The 17,975-nt window shown below is 38.4% G+C and overlaps 1 protein-coding gene across 6 annotated transcripts in view; it reads left to right on the top strand.

The window, feature by feature from the left end:
- Positions 1-17,975, top strand: part of SMARCE1 (SWI/SNF related BAF chromatin remodeling complex subunit E1) — a 62,364-nt gene that overhangs the window by 23,921 nt on the left and 20,468 nt on the right. For 4 of the 6 annotated variants that reach the window (XM_070726379.1, XM_070726377.1, XM_070726378.1 and 1 more), the window contains 3 exons: positions 10,824-10,928; positions 16,725-16,805; positions 17,773-17,904. In XM_070726379.1, the coding sequence (XP_070582480.1) occupies positions 10,824-10,928; positions 16,725-16,805; positions 17,773-17,904 (318 nt within the window). Of the gene's footprint in view, positions 1-209; positions 506-10,823; positions 10,929-16,724; positions 16,806-17,772; positions 17,905-17,975 lie in introns of those variants that run through there. The other 2 variants (XM_070726375.1, XM_070726376.1) reach the window with 2 other exon arrangements.

Genomic DNA, 17,975 nt, shown 5'->3' with positions numbered 1-17,975 from the left:
ATAAATGTAGTAAGTAACTAAAAGGAAGGGCTTTTTTCTTTACAGAGTCTTTCCCCAATAAGCTTAACTAAATATTTTAAATATTTTTACCAGAAAATAAATAAAATTAATTCTCTTTTGCCTTTTGGTTGCTCAATTGAATTTTTTTTCCTATGCTATGGGATTTTAATTAGGTTTCCACCCCAAATACAGATAGGCAATTTGGAGGAGGAGGCGGAGCTACTACTAAGATGGCAGAGAAGCAGCAACTACTCTAAATAGTTTCTCTGGAAAAATTTTCTTTATCATTATATTTTTATTTCTTATCACTTTAAAATTATTGTTTTGAATACCACCTTCCGTTGCCTTATTGGATGCCTCAGCACTTAGAAGGAGTTGAGAAAACTCCAGGATATTCTTAATCATGGGGAAAAGTAAGAAGAAACATCCTACCCATTCTGCTACACGAGCTGTGTCGAACGGTAAAAAACAGCAGAAAGCCAAAAAGAAAAAGAAACCAACTCGTGTAAGTATTCTTATTCCCTCAAACTCCTCCATTGGATATGATATTTTAGAATGGGATTTACAAGCAGAGTTCAAAAGTCAACAGCTTGAAAACCTCTCCTCCTCAATGGAACAGAATTCTCCCTCCTTTGAATATATGCTGCAATCTGTTCTGCAGCTGCACAGTTATTGCAGGATGAGGGAGGATGTGAATATTAACCTGATAAACCTAAAGAATGAAAGCGTAACTAACTTTATAACCCAACAAAACAGTGCTTTCTGCCTTTCTGTCTACAGTTAAAATCAAAGTGAACTCCTTAAAAGAGATTTTTCTAAAACAATCCTGCTGAAGCACAGATATTCTACCCCAAGTATTCCAAAAAGCAGCCAGAAGGAAAAACATGGGCAACCTTACCCCAAGGAAAAGAGAAAGGAATTATCAGAGAGCTGATTACTCCTGCGGGAAATAGTGAGAAACAAGTATCTGGTGGGCTTGTAACTAAAAGAGAGAGAAAATTAAATTGTAATACCATCCACAACTTAAACAAATCACCTTACAAATATTAAATAATGGGCTAAAAAGTTTGCTGGGGAACAAAGAAACCAATTAAAGCCAGTTACATGCTGTGAAAAGTAACTGATTAATTTTACAGAGGGCTGAGAGGTTTTCATCTATAAAAGCTTAGAGAAAGTTTTACTTACCTTTATGGAGATCACAATTCTCAATATGTTGTTTAAAATGAAGTGTTTTCTTCATACTTTTTCAGTCTTTCTAAAACGTGCTCAGAGGAACTTGGCCCACTCCTAAGCAAATCTGGACAAGAGAGTATTGCCACTTTAAAGAATAAATGTGACCACTGACATGAGATAACCTCAAGGACACTTTAGTGCTCTCCACACTCCCCCTCCCCAAAGAGATCACTGCCTATGCAAAAGCTGTTTTACCTACAGCAAGACACAGGTTACATTTGGGAGAGAATAAATATAAATATATAAAAATAAATATATAAATATATAAAAATAATTAACTCTTTATATAAAATTAACTCTTTCCAGAGTTAATTGAATCTGAACCTCCCAGATTCAGAACAAGTTGATATTGAAGACTAGACAATTTGAGAGAACCTCTAGTGGCAACATGTAAAATAATCACACCTCTAATTGATTCTGTTCGGTCAACAAATTATCTCTTTATTTGTGATATAAATCATTATCACTCTCAGCGGTTCCTAGCATTGATTGAGGAAGACATCGTGCTGGTGTGAACATCCATATTTCAACCACTTTAAATACTAAGATTATGTCAATAGACCTATCTTATAACCTTTTACAAATAACTATTGGCAACTTAACTGGAGAGAAATTGCTTCTCATTAATTTTTATATATTTCCAAACATCCATTCACCATGTGCTTTGGAAATTTGGGGAAAAGTGAAAAATTACATTAGGGTATTCAATTACATTTTTCCACTGTCCATATCATCATTTCAGAAGACTTCAATATCAGACTAGGCCCAAATTGACAATCATTCTCCAAAATTCCATGCAGACCACCCACCCACCCCCAGCCTAATTAGAGAATCTAAAAACTACAACAAAGACTTCAGGGGTTTTCAGATATTGTAGATGTTTTATAAGCTGTACCTGTAAATTTTGAATAGCACTATTACCGATTACTGGCAGAACGCTTGTATTGTCAGGAATAAGTCCCTCCTTGCTTCAATATATTCCGACATCAAGAAATATATCTTCCCCAGTTCTCTTATTTCATATTGACAGTTGTCTTGGGAATCAACATTGTCCTGTCCTCTTTGTTGCCCCTTTTCTGATTTCTCCCATTCTGTCTAAAGATATCACTAAAAAACAAATATGAACAAAAAAACCCAGTTTGTTCTAGTGGTTAGTTAGAAAGTGGGAGATTGTGAGTTCAAATCCTGCCTTAGCCATGAAAGCCAGCTGGGTGTTCTTCAGCCAGTCACACTCTCAGCTCAACACATCTCATGGGGTTGTTTTAGAGAAAACAGGAGGAGAAAGGTATGTTTAATATATTCTTACTGCTTTGGGTTACTTGTAAAAATAAGAAAACCAGGATACAAATAAATAAACAGGTCAGACAAGGAAATCCAAATGCTCTCTATCAATGAGGTACTTCAATTCCACTTCAACTACATACAATTATTCTGGATGACAAGTCCACTGACTAGACTTTGCTACCTTATATGCAGCTATTGTACAGTAGTTCAACTTCTTCAGCTACTGTAATTCTCTTTACACATCCATCTGGCAGTAATAGGAACAAGAGCTCCTTTAATTATTTGATAGTGTTTACCATGCAGCCAGAAAACAACAAATTTCCTGTTTTGAAGAATATAAAAAGAATCCTCTCTCTAACTCAACTCAAGATTTGTCCCTTTTAAAGAGAAAATATAAAAAGGCGAAGAAGCAGGCCGTGATACAGTATTGGAACCAACTAATTTCTGGTACTGTTCTAATAATTCATCTCTATTCTGAAAATGTATAGGTCTTCAATCTGCTTGAATTATCATCTTTTATTCCTGCATCAGTTTGGGAAGATCATTTCAAATTGTTGTACACAGAGGAAAAACAGTCTTACTCAAAGAGGGAACTAAAAATACTTTCTTGAGCCACTGGGCAATCTTCTCTAAGCTAGATATCTCAAGTCATAGAACCATCTGAAAATTCAAAAGTGTCTTATCCTTAACTACAGATTCAATACTCTCCATACAGCCATTACTGAAAGAAAATATCACAAAATTATCTACAGAGACTGTTTTCCTGCAGTGAAATGATAATTAAATCAACGGAACTTGTTAATTTTTATTGCCCTCTCTGTGCAAGTGCTTATCAGGAATTATTTCCATTCTTTACTGAATATTCTGATTTTTTTTATTTGTTTATCGGAAAGATGTTATTGGATCAATCTGATTTATTTCCTTGACTACAGCCAAGTATTGATCTATCTATAGTATACAGTGCACTGTAATATTAACACTAACTCTTTTGAGATATTTTAAGATAACAGTATTTTTCTTTTTATGATAATTAATTGTGATTCTTGTGTTTTAATTGCAGGTCTATTGCTGAATAAAGATTTTACTTGATTTTGTTACAGCTTACAACATTATATATATAATGCTGCTGTATTAATTGTGTTTTAAAAAGAGTAAAATGTGCCTCAAAAATTGTTTAAAAGTGTAAAAAGTTGAACAAGTAAACTGAATTCTATTAATATAAATAGCATGAAAATGTTTTATGCTTAACCACTTTATTTCTTATGATATCATATTTTCTAAATATGAAAAAAACCCTCTGAGCATTTCATCCCTTTGGATATGTGGATGTGTGCTGCAGGGAGGTTGGCACAGGAGTTGCCAGATGCTACATTATAGATTTGAAATATATGGATCAAAGATTAGGTTTCCTTATTTTCTAATGTATTGAAAGCATTTTCATTTGGCTTAGGTGAAAATCTCCTAGGAGTTTAATTAATATGACTCTAAGATTAGAGTAATTAGTAAAAGGGCAGACTAGATGGACCAAGAGGTCTTTTTCTGCCGTCAGTCTTCTATGTTTCTATGTTTCTATGTAATAATTGTTAATGTATTGTATACTACCTTGTCTCCCCCAAAATAACCATCATTTGTAATAAGCCCAATCATGCTTTTGAGTTCATGGCAATAAGGCCAAGCACTTATTTCAGGGTTCAAAAAATATAAGACAGGATCTTATTTTTGGAGAAACACTGTAAATGTAAATTTTTCTACTCAGAGAGAAGAGCAGCCATTAGAGTGTTGTTGATGACACTTTATATAACCTAACACATTATTCGACTTACAAAGTAATTTAGTATTCTTTGTTCCTACTCTGGATATATTTCTTCCTATTCAAATTGGGAAGAAAACTTTTTGTCCAAACCTGTGGGCTACAAATCCAGCTGGTAGAAGGAAATGGTAGACACAAGAAAAATCATGTGACTCCAAGGTTGTTAATACCATAAAAACTGTTAGCTAACCATGCCTTCATCTTTCCTGCAATGTTGTGCTTTGTATCATATTGTTTTTACAACACAGTTCAGTATTTGTACTACATTGTATGTTTTAATATATATACATTATTTTCAATTTTTAACAAACATTGAATGTTACAGTGTGATATAGCAATTAATATTTAATTATAGGCATATAATTATAGGCATATTTTATAGAGGGTTTTCTTTTTAATTTAGATATTCTTGGGTTCTGTTGAATTTTCTAAACAAGGTAGCATGTTACACAGAGATCTGATCTGAACATAATACCCAACTATATCTCAGAACTCTGTAAACTCCTCCCCATTCCCTAATCTGATCTTTGAAGAAAAACAGTATTTATTTTAACATTAAGTAAATCTGAAACCAAGACACTCTTCTTTATTCCTAACTATGCTTATGAACAGATTAGTTTTAAGTTGTTTCCTTTTTTTAAGAAACAGTTTATTTAGGTTCAAATATAATAATAAATTATTAATTATTGAAAGCAAAGAGGACAGGGTGCTTATTGCTGAGGCTCATTTTCGTAATAGATTTGTATTCTAAACCAGAAACTACTCCTTCATTTTTGTCTTCTAATTTCTTTGATTCAGTTCTGTTTTGTATAATTCCTATTTCCCTTTTTTCCCCAATATATGTTAAGCTTCAGATAGCTTTTAGCTCAATATGTATCGACAAATTATGTAGCACTGAGAAAAAGCTACATTTTAACAGTTCTTTTTATAAATATTTTTCTCTTTGAGCCAGTGAATCTTTATTCTTCCCTCTTTTTTGCTCAACCATCAGCACCATCTTTGTATTAACTGGTTGCTCTATTATTACCAGTTTGTTATCCATAGAGCAATATGGGACTATTTCCCTTTTTTTTTTCAAATTTATCGTTTCTTTCATAATTTTTACATATCTAGTTTAAGGCAAGCCAGCATGGCATATATAAGAATAAAGAGCTGCAACAGAATGGGAAATAATACGAGGTGAAACTATATACTGTGGTACCTCATGATACAAACCCCTCGTGATACGAACCTGGGGTTTGGAAATTTTTTGCCTCTTACGAACTTTTTTCGGCTTACGAACCCACCGCAGATTGCAAAATGGTGCTCCGCTGGGCGCCGCCGCCTGGCTGTCACCTTTTAAAACAGCCAGGGGGCTTCTCGGCGTTCTCCCGAACACGGACCCGAACTTTTCGGGTTCGGGTTCGGGTTCGGGAGGCCACCGAGAAGCGCCGCCACCCGGCTGTCACCTGAAACAGCCGGGGGACTTCTTGGCGTTCTCCTAAACGCCGAACCCGGAAGTTCGGGTTCCGGAGGCCGCCGAGAAGCGCCTGGCTGTTTCAGAAGGTTACAGCTGGGTGCCGCCGCTCGGTGGAGCGCCGTTTTTGCGATCGGTGGCGGCGTTTTCGGCTGATCTGGAGGCTGGAAAGGAGGTGGGGAATCCCAATAGGGAATTCCATGGGCGGAGCTTTGATGTCATGAAGACATCCATCCGGACGTCTTCGTGATGTCAAAGCTCCGCCCATGGAATTCCCTATTGGGATTCCCAACCTCCTTTCCAGCCTCCAGATCAGCTGGAAACGCTGCCGCCGATCGCAAAAATGGTGCTCCACCGAGTGGTGCCGCCCAGCTGTAACCTTCTGAAACAACCAGGCACTTCTCGGCGGCCTCCGGAACCAGAGCCCGAACCTCTGGGTTCGGCATTCGGGAGAACGCCAAGAAGCCCCCCGGCTGTTTCAGAAGGTGACAGCCGGGCGGTGGGGCTTCTCGGTGGCCTCCCGAACCCGAAAAGTTCGGCTTCAGGTTCGGGAGTGCGCCGAGAAGCCCCCCGGCTGTTTTAAAAGGTGACAGCCGGGCGGCGGCGCCCAGTAGAGCGCCATTTTGCGATTTTTTTCTTTTTGCACGCATTAAGCACTTTTACATTGTTTCCTATGGGAAACAATGTTTTGTCTTACGAACTTTTCACCTTACAAACCTACTTCCAGAACCAATTAAGTTTGTAAGATGAGGTATTACTGTACAGTGATCCCCCGACCATTGCGAGGGTTCCGTTCCAGGACCCCTAGCAATGATCGGGTTTTAGCGAAGTAGCGCTACGGAAGTAAAAACACCATCTGCGCATGCGCAGATGGTGTTTTTACTTCCGCAGCGCTAGCGAGGAGCCGAAGATTGGGGGCCGCGCGGCTGTTTTAAAACATCGCCGCCGGCATGGGGGGCTTCCTAGCAGCCCCCCAAACCCGGGTTGGGGGTCCGGGGGGTGCTGGCAAGCCCCCCATGCCGGCGGCGACGTTTTAAAACAGCCGCGCGGCTTCCCAATGAGTCCCGAAGACAAACGCGGAAGTTCGCCTTTGACGTTTGTCTTCGGGACTCATTGGGAAGCCGCGCGGCTGTTTTAAAATGTCGCTGCCGGCATGGGGGGCTTGCCAGCACCCCCCGGACCCCCAACCCGGGTTTGGGGGGCTGCTAGGAAGCCCCCCATGCCGGCGGCGACGTTTTAAAACAGCCGCGCGGCTTCCCAACTGAGTCCCGAAGACAAACATCAAAGGCGAACTTCCGCGTTTGTCTTCGGGACTCATTGGGAAGCCGCGCGGCTGTTTTAAAACGTCGCCGCCGGCATGGGGGGCTTGCCAGCACCCCCCCGAACCCGGGTGGCCGGGCGAGCAGCGAGCGAACGGCGGGTGGCCGGGCGAAGGGTGGGCGAGCGGCGACGGGCGGGCGAGCGGGTGCTGGGGGGGGGCTTCTCGCCCTCCCGCCAGCAAGAGGGGGAGCGAACGGCGTGGGCGGGCGAAGGGCGGGCGAGCGGCGGACGCGCGGGCAGGCAGGCGGCGGACAAGCTGTTCGCTCGCGGCGCGAGCGAACGGCGTGGGCGGGCGAAGGGCAGGCGAGCGGCAGCGAGGAGTTTCCGTGGGCGGTGGGGAAACTCCTCGCTGATGCCCGCCGCTCGCCCTCCCGCCAGCAAGAGGGGGAAGACCCAGGGAAGCCGCCCAGCAGCTGATCTGCCCGGCGCCATCTACGCATGCGTGGCCATAAAAAAAGGGCGCGCATGCGCAGATGGTGTTTTGACTTCCGGGTTGAAAAATCGCGATTTAGCCCGTTCGCAATGATCGGGATCGCGATACCCGGGGGATCACTGTATTTAGATATGGAAACAAGCCTTAATCACAGTTGCAGATTCTGGAAAATTCAATAATATGCTGACCCCTGCAAATATAAAATATAACTGTTACAAAATAAAAGGAACAGATAAAATTACTCATGTCATTGACCTTAGAAATAATTTGTTGTTCATAATTATGGTATATGACATGGATGCTAGATATATGAAACACCAAATGGAATAAGTTTAAATAAACATAAATGATAGTGACAGAGGTGTTTTGTCACAGCAAAAAAATCTGTTAAATTGTTAAAGTAACTATATTTTTTGAAGTGTTCACATAGCTGCTTTGAAAGTGATTTCTGGTTTTCTGTGCATGCTGTACAAAGATAACATACCCACTGGCTTCATCAACAAAACAAAGTATCAGCCATCAGGAATCAGGAGAATAAGTTGATTATTCCATTTAATGTATAATTAAATTTAGCTAACTTTAAGAGGAGCCAGCCTCATATTCTGATGGTATCTTCATAGAATTCAAGAACAGAAATAATGGCCTTTTGCAGTGGAAGTATTGATTTTGTGGACTATGATGGCCAATGGATGGATGGATGGATGGGCGCAGACAGACAGATAGACAATCTTTTTTGCTTTAGTCAAATTGGGAAGAGATTCTCATTAAGTATATATTAAATATTCCAGTTCCTTGTTGAAATACCTTTAATATAACAGAAAGAGCCAGCTTGACATAGTGTTTAAGGTGATGGACTGGTACTAGAGGAACTTGGTACCAGTGTACTTGCATCCATGGACATCACTCATCGTCTATGTAGATTCTCAATCATCCAAGTCACGGTTGTCCCAAAGGTGCTTTTTTGAAATGGCCATCCTTGAAGATGTTTCACTTGTCACTCAAGAATCTTCTTAAATTTCAAAGAACAGAACTGAAGACGCTTCAGAAGTTGTCCTTTGGAGGAAAAATACCTTTGGGACCTGTCACTTGTTGATTGGATCAGTCCGTATCTCTCAGCCCAACCTGCCTCTCAGAGGGGGGCCCTGTTGTGGGGCCAAATGGGAGGAGGAGAATGGAATGTAAATGAAACATAGTTCCTGTATATGTATGGGGTATTTAAAAGAGCCAATGAAAGGCATCTGAGAGGAGGAACTGAACAGTATCAAAACAGAAGGCATAACTGGGCGAACAAGCCTCATTTTAACATGGGTGATGTGTAAAAAAAGAGATAAGGCTTTGTTCATACCAATCTTTTTGATACTGTTGGCCCCTTGAGAGTGCCTCTGATTTTATCTCTGTCCCCCCCCCGCCCCATCCATTAAATAATTCTGTCATTTTATTTTATTTTTTGCCTTTCCGAAATGTGTCACAACACTGGCATTAAGTCACCTATTTGTACATAAATTATTAATAACTTTTTATCAGTATCTGCGATAAATGAATTTTTATGCAATTGCTTTCTCTTAGGAATATACTGTATTTTTTGAAGTATAAGATGCACCTAGGTTTTAGAGATAGAAAACAAGGAAAAAAGTATTCTGAACCAAATGATGTAATAATATATTATTTAATAAAATACCAGTTAGCAGAATACTTTTTACAACCATGTACACTTTTTACAAACTTCAAACTTGACAGCTTTAAGACTTGTGGACTTCAACTCCCAGAATTCCTCCTCCAGTCATGCTAGATGAAGAAATTAGAAGGCCAAAAAAGCCCATTTTTTGTGAGAAACAGGCCATTTTTCACCTGTTTTTTTCACAAAAATGGGATGGGCAAGGGCCCTGCAGACAGCTCTTGGGGACTGGAGGAAGGCAAAAATTGAGGCATTTTTGCTTTCCCCCAGTCCCTAAGAGCTGTCTGCCGTTTCCCCAGACCCCTTCCTCATACCATTTTTGCAAAAAAACAGATGAAAAACAACCTGTTTTTCGCAAAAACAGTGGTATTTTTGCCAGTATCCAGGGACTCTCTGCAGACAGGAGGGTGGGGCTTCAGGACAGCAAAAATGGCTGCATTCGGTATATAAGTTGCACTGACATTTCCACCCTCTTTTAGAGGGGTAAAGGGTGCATCTTATACTCTGAAAAATACGGTACTTAGAAAATTATGCAAATAAGAAAAATCTATGTATGGCAGAACTGATAGGATTCTAAGATACATTCCTACAAGTCAGAATAAGTACATCATGCTGAGTTCTGGATTGACCCTTTTAACTCACCTTGGGTAATAACCAATAACCAATAAATTAGTTTGCTACTGGTTCGCTCACATGTGCACAACACTTCTGCACATAGACAGAAGCATCCTAGGTGGGTGGGTAGAGCCTCCTGCCATTTCTGGTTTGCAGTTTTCTAACTTTGAGAACAGTATCAAATATTGTTTCACATTGGCTCTCAGATGTAAGAGCAGGGGTCCCCAAACTTGGCAACTTTAAGACTTGTGGACTTCAACTCCCAGAATTCTCCAGGCAGCAAAGCTGGCTGGAGAATTCTGGGAGTTGAAGTCCACAAGTCTTAAAGTTGCCAAGTTTGAAGATCTCTGCGTAAGAGAAACTGAAATATTTACCAGCCTCTATGCAATGTGACATTTGTGGCACAGTATACTTGCCTTAGAGATTTCATATACTAATTAGTGTGTCTCTTGGAATCATTGTCTAACTGATTGTTCTGTGTCAGATCTCCTTTTTTGAGATGTTTAAGATAAGAGTTCTTTTGATCAGACCCTTAACTCTTAGAGGGAGCAAAACCTATTCATGGACAGAATTATTTTCTAAATGCTGTGGAAGAGAAACTGGCCTGCTTCCTTCCTGCACAGTAAATGTTAAAATCATATTATGTGTAATTGTGTACGTGTGCTGAACACAAACTAGCTTCCTCTAGAATTGGTTATACATTGTTTAACTTTTAATTGCTAGAGATAAAACAGTGTGTTCATGTTGGAAGCTTTGAAGTTATGACTCTAGAATTCGTAGTGGCAAAATATTAAAGAAAAAAATTCTTGTTTTCTTGGCAGATTTCATGAAAATTTACTATCTTTGAAGAGGGATCTAGCTGCTGCAACACCTCATTTTGCTTGTTTAAATTTCTGATTGTTTTGCATGCTGTACTGCAAACCATTTTCATTTTTATGTGTTCTCCTCGTTGGGACTCATTTCTCATTCGTGTTTTTGTCTCATTTGTTTCCATCAGCAAATGCCCAGCACACCAGGGTTTGTGGGATACAATCCATACAGCCATCTGGCGTACAACAACTACAGGCTGGGAGGGAACCCGGGCACCAACAGCCGGGCCACGGTAGGAGAATCAACTATTACATCATCCGGCAAACAGCAGGAAGTGACCAGAAATGGCTTTAGAATTAGGTTTTTTAAGTCTTAGCAAAAAAATAACTGGTGGTTTCTTTCCATTTGTCCCCAATCTTTTTCTTTTCACTAACTTTTTGATAGCAGCCTTTTTATTAGTCAGTCGGAATGGGCATCAAGTCAGTTCATTTGTCAGAAGGAACACAAACAAAAACATTTTTAAAAACTGTTTTTATTGACCACCTACCATTGGCAAGATTTTTTTCCTCTGATCATGAAAGCAGCTTATGCGTCAACCAGCAAGTAGTTAAATTTGGAAATCGGGTGAGAAGGTAACATGATGCAAAGACCTGTGTAAATCTTTAGATGAAATAGAGCAAGAAGGAGCTGTGTATGTGAGTATATAAGGAAAGTCACACACAAAGATTAATGAAAGAAACAAGTCTAGAACCAAAGAGAAGAGTTACAGTAGTTCAGTAGTTACAGAATGGATTTTTGAAACTTGAAAATTGCAAAATTTTGTCCAAGATTAAGTTTGTTGAAGTTGATGTCTTCTCTATCCAAACAGTTTGGAAGTTGACAGTGTTCTAATATGGGCAGAGAAAACCATCCCTCTTTGGCATGGAAACAAGTTGGATTTTTCCTATTATTAGTTCAGTCAAATACTGATATATTAGTCTGCAATATGTCTGACTGGGCATGTTCTCAATTGAAAGTTTTCTCATAAGAAACTCTGTTCAGAAGACACCATAGAGTGTTACATTCTGCCAGGTATTCTCTTAGTGTTCAATCAATAGGTGAAGCATACTACTGCCTATCCTTAGTTATTGCTTCAGTTTCAGACATAGTGGCTGGATTAATTGTTTGGTGCTTCCTCCTGTAATTAATGTTCAGAAGGATAGTTATATTAGTATTTGTTTAAAAAAAGTATACCTCATCAACTAGCAAATTTATTATTGCATAAACCCTTTTTCTTTTTCCATTTTTTGGTTTTTTTGCTGCAAAAACAATAACATTACAAACTTACAAAAATAAACAGTATAAAAATGCATAACAAAAACAAAGCAATTATTTAAATTCTGAAAACATTTAATAAATGACAAAAATAGAAAAAAAATCAAATTGTGTAAACCTCTATGGATCAGAGTCCACTGTCAGATACATATAGATTGTTAATAAAATGTGCTCTGATTTATGGCAGGAATAAAGGTATTAATCTTTAAGATGCTTCACAACTCAACCCTGACAAGGCGGAGTGGCTATGGGTTTTGCCTCCCAAGGACAATCCCATCTGTCTGTCCATTACCCTGTGCGGGGGAATTATTGATCCCCTCGGAGAGAGTCCACAACTTGGGCATCCTCCTTGATCCACAGCTGACTTTAGAACATCATCTTTCGGCTGTGGTGAGGGGGGCATTTGCCCAGGGTCGCCTGGTGCAGCAGTTGCGGCCCTATTTGGACAGGGAGTCACTGCTCACAGTCACTCACGTCCTTATCACCTCGAGGTTCGACTACTGCAACGCTCTCTACATGGGGCTACCTCTGAAGAGTGTTCGGAAACTTCAGATCGTGCAGAATGCGGCCGCGGGAGCAGTCATGGATCGTCCAAGATACACCCATGTTTCGTAAACACTCTGTGGGCTGCACTGGTTGCCGATTAGTTTCCGGACACAATTCAAAGTGTTGGTGATAAACTATAAGGCCCTGCATGGCATCGGACCAGAATACCTACAGGACTGCCTTCTGCTGCACAAATCCCAGTGGGTTAGGTTAGGTTAGGTTTATTGGATTTATATGCCGCCCCTCTCCGCAAACTCGAGGCGGCTCAGTGGCCGATTATGTCTCTCAGAGTTGGCCTTTCCAGGTCCCGTCGACTAAATAATGTCATCTGGCAGGGTCTAGGGGAAGAGCCTTCTATGTGGTGGCCCCGTCCCTCTGGAATCAACTCCCCCCAGAGATTCAAACTGCCCCCACCCTCCTCGCTTTCCGCAAGACCATAACGACCTATCTATGTCGCCAGGCATGGGACAATTAATGTATCCCCTTTTCTGACTATTAAGAGTTATGTGTGGTTGTGACTGTATTGTAGTGATAGTTTTTAATGATAGCAGGTTTTTAGTCATAGCTTTTAATTATTAGACTTGAATTGTATTGTTTTTTGCTGTTGTGAGCCACCCCGAGTCTTCGGAAAGGGGCAGCATACAAGTCTAATAAATTATTATTATTATTATTATTATTATTAACTGTATGGAATTTCTTAATACCATAAACAGCAAACAGAGGATAGAATCCTGTTAACAAATGCATTCATGTAGTTCCTTCATATCTCCTTATAAGAACTGTATACATTTGGATTTAATTAAAAACCAGTAAATATGTATTATGTTAGACACTAAGAGAAAAAAGTATACAATTTTTGTTAGTATCTGCAGTAGTGTAGCTTGGTCATAATTTGACTGTGTCCATTGGAAAAAGTCTACAAATTAGCAAAGGATCACTATTGATACCATTATATAAGTTATATTCCTTACTTGAGGAGAAACTTTAATTCTGATTCTTTTTTTTACCTGTAAAGGATATTACTTTCAAACTGTTCATGTCCAAAAATAACAGATTGTGGTAATTCATTAACCATTTTTCAAAGTAAAAGACTCAGGCTGAAATTCTAATATTTCACCTTTAATAAATAAATAACAAAAAGATCCAGTTTAGACCTGTGAGTCAGACCTTCTCTGGTAGTTATTTTCAAGGAAATTGAAAAACTCTAATTTACTAATATGGAAGAGCCTTCTTTATATTCTTCATGACCAGAAAAGAACATTTATATTCAGAAATAACAGATTCAGAGGTTGCACATAATAATCATGAGTACTCCCTTTCATGTGTTAACTGTAGCCTCATGTGTTCTTACCTGGTTCATTACTATAAAGATGAATGAATTAGGATTTTTTTAAAAAAAATTCTGATCCAAATTATTTTAATATCAGGTTCATATTGGAAGACGGTTTTATTTCTTTCACAAATTTTCATTGTATATACATATAGTAAACATTCTGAGCTTTTTCTACAATGTGTGTTTCAATTTGGGTTTATGCTTTTATAAATTCCTATTGCTGCTTAATTATTAAGTTGATTTTCTTGAATGTTTTCAGGTCCATCTTTATATATTTGTGTGTGTAACTGTACATTTGCTAATGCATACATCTCATAAACATGTTTGTGTTTCATTAGATATGATCTATGCCCCACAGCTTAGTTCATGGAGAAAAGCTTGTCCTTTTATTTTAAAAATGAGCTTCTCAAATATTGTAGGCATATACATGCAAAATATTTTTTGCATTTGTATTATCACAACGGAGTCATAAATGACTAGATCATTCAAAACCTAAGATCAGTGCGGTGATCTATGTCTGCATGTTTAAATCTTGATCTTAGTCTCTATAGACTCCTCCCAAAAGAGCTTCATGTATTTTGAAGTATGGTTAGAATTTTGTGTATATATGCTACCTCATTAATCTCTATGTGGAAGGTAACATTGAGTCTAAAAAATGCAGGCATGTATCTGTTTCCTTTGTTAAAGTGAATAAGAATCCTTGACTTACTGTTACTGTTAAGGATCTCATTTTATAGTGAATACATTTTCCAGAGTAGAGGTATTCCATTACTATAAAAAAAAATTGGAAAAATGATCTAGGTGAATGGATTTTGCCTAGAAATCCATACACCATTCTCATATACAGACAATTGTACTGCAGCCAATGCCAATGCTGCAAATACATTATTTTCGTATTAGATATCTTATGATGTTTAAAAGGGGATATTATCTATTATCCATTAAGACGTACATATTTCTTTTAGCTATTCTTTTTCCTTATTGAGTGCAGTGAAAAAACTTGATGTTTCTACAGATCTTTTAGCAACATTAAGTTGCTGAAGTTTACTCATTATGTAAAATTTCCACTTGGATAATGCAATTTGGACTAACAAAATATTCAAGGGAGCAACCTTGAAGAAATATCTTGCTCTGATAAATATTTTAAAGGTTTCTCCAGTAATGGAATAAGGATAATTTAGGTGATCTTGGATGGAAGTGTTGTATGAGTAACCATAATTGGGACCAGTACTATCACTAAGCAATGCCATCATTAAGTGAGCTTTATAACCTTTCTTGTCATGACTTAGCAAATCAGCATAGTTGTTAACAGAATATGACTTCCCTCATTGATTTCTCTTTTTTTGATCGCCCTGGGAGGTTTTAGATGGCAACTATGAGATCTTGGTATGCTGAATCACCATAAATACAAAGCAGTTATTAAGCACCTGAATTTTGATCACTTTACTGTTGGGATATGATAGTTGTGTGAAAATTGGTTGTAAGTCACCTTTTTCAGTACCATCGTAACTGCAAACATTAGTTAAATGAATGACCATAAATCGAGGGATCCTTGTATTCAGAAATACCAAGGAACATTCATTCGACATAGAAGGTCAAAATATTATTTATGCCTGGGAAGTAAGATAATATTCAGAAGAAACTCAGGTAAACTCCTTCCAAATCTAGTGAGTTATAAACTTAGGGGAAGTAAAACACAGATTTGTCAGATTCTGTTACTATGGCTATCTCAATAAAGTACAGCTCTAATCTTCCTGTGAAGTTGATCTGATACGGTCTACCTAATGGGACTGAGATTAGTTTTCCAAATCTGATTCCTCTTCCCTTCCCTTCCACCTTTCTTATGTCCAAGTACAACAGGGGGCATTTACTTGATTCATTTCCTAATATTATCATGTTTCCTATGGTGTAAAAAATATTTCAATCCTCTACATAATAGTTCTTGCATATTTCTGTCAAGAACATTTCCCCTTATTCTTTACAATTCCATTTCAGTCCTTTTTACTGTCCTTAATCTATCTTTTTTCTTTACCCTGAGGTTGCATTCACTCTTGATCATTTTCTGTGCTACCCTGACTATTCCATAAAATACTTTTAATATTCTAAAGTAAGAATGGCAACTAGATGGCCTAAAATGTTGCTGGGTCAGAGTAATTTCAATATTGAAAAGTGGTGCAAATTGAAGTTTAGCAACATATGCAGGCTATAGATTTCTCACTGTATTCAATATTTTTTTATTTTCCTGTATTTACTGCAAAATCCATATCATATTATCCAACAATGATTCCAGTTATTTTCAGAAGATGGTATAGTAGGCATAAAATTAGACAAGTCAGAAATTCATATCAATTGCAGCTGTTCACCGAGACAATAATGATTATCTGAAAACCTCCTTCTAGAGGATTGCAAGATGTCTATGTCTATCAGGACACAAGGCCACAGCAATTGAGCTTGAAGAGGACATTAGAACTAATTAATCTGCTGTGCACATGGACATATAGAAACACTGAAATAATACAGACTAAAGTTGCTATTGGAATTCAAACTAGAGTTAAAAATGGAGGTATGGATATAACCTTAGGTATTTAGTACAAGTATAATAACAACTGCTCTCATTAGGACAGAAAATTGGACATTTTGAGTTATGGAAGGTAATTGGGCTATTGAAAATTGCTGTTTTAATGCAGAATCTTTGTCAAGCCATATATTTATTGAAAGTTCAAAGAGAAATATTATAGCATTTTTTACTCTGCATATATGAAAATATATTTGTTCTGGTGAGAGTTAATAAGTGTTAACCTGGACCTCTGATATCTATATATTATATAAGCAAATGCCTCTTTTGCAGTAATTTGAAATGATATAACCTGTTCATTTTATTTGGTTGTTCCTTAGGCATCATCGGGTATTACAATCCCCAAACCCCCAAAACCTCCAGATAAGCCACTCATGCCATATATGAGGTACAGCAGGAAGGTGGGTACAAAATATTTGGTCCTGAATAAAGGTCTGCCTCATCTTAATCTATTTTATTATTGTTTTAAAACGTGTTTGAATTAAAAAAGCAAACCTGTTACTATAGCTTTGCTTATGTTTTTTTTCCTTAAGGAATATATCATTGGCTCTTCCTTTCACAGTGAAGGCAATAGCAACCTACCCAAAATGGAGGGGAAAAAATAAGTTTCACCACAGAATGAAACATGGCCACCATACTCTCGGGGAGAATGAAGACCCTTTTTTATTGACTATTTTTAAAAATGCTTAAAGCATACTACTGCTTCTTCTGCTAACAAGAATGCATCGGGTGCCTTATTGACAAAATTTTCTTTATTAAAAGTATCCACTTTCTGTGGCAAAGCAGGATTGGTGCAACCCTATAACGGGACTTTGCAATAGTGACAGTAGGATCTATAATGTCTTTAAAAGATGTTTTTGTTTTGAGATTCTCTTCTTTTGTTTTAGGAAGAGGAAATAAGGGTGTAGTGTCACGCCCCTTCTTTTTCCTTTTCTTGTTTTTAATTCGCTGGCTTTTTTTTTCCTGATAAAAGAGCTTAGGTCTTACGGACAGCACTTTATCCAGTCCAGTGTCAAGGAGGGACTAAGTCCAAAGGAGGACTGTGGTGTTACCTGCTTTTCTGTCTCTGGTTCTTTAAAAAAAAAAGTTCCATCCATCACCTGTCTTAAGACAAAAGAGAAGAATCATGTGCAGGATTTAAGGGAGAGGATGCTGTGACAAGGATGCTGTCAATAAAACCAGGCAGTGGATGATAAATGTACCTCTTGCCTTCCCACCCCAGAGAGAAATAATGAAACAGTGGACATAGCCCAAAATAACTGTCTAGTATAGCCTTGCTTTGAAAGGACCGTGGTGGTGATATTAACAAAAGATGTGTTTATTTTGTAAGTAGTTAGCAGGAGCTTTATTACAGATGTTTTTATTAAGGTCTGGGACCAAGTGAAGGCGTCCAACCCTGACTTGAAGTTATGGGAAATTGGGAAGATCATTGGAGGTATGTGGCGTGACCTCACTGATGAAGAGAAGCAAGAATACTTAAATGAATATGAAGCAGAAAAGGTACACAGAAGAAATCTCCCTCTCACTCCCAAATGACCCTGGAAGTCTGTCTTTCTCTTTCATACACATAA

Source organism: Erythrolamprus reginae, chromosome Z (assembly GCF_031021105.1).
Source record: "Erythrolamprus reginae isolate rEryReg1 chromosome Z, rEryReg1.hap1, whole genome shotgun sequence".
NCBI classification, from domain to species: Eukaryota; Metazoa; Chordata; class Lepidosauria; order Squamata; family Dipsadidae; genus Erythrolamprus; species Erythrolamprus reginae.
Note: the sequence above shows the minus strand (reverse complement) of the source record. Positions and strands in the feature narration are given on the sequence as shown.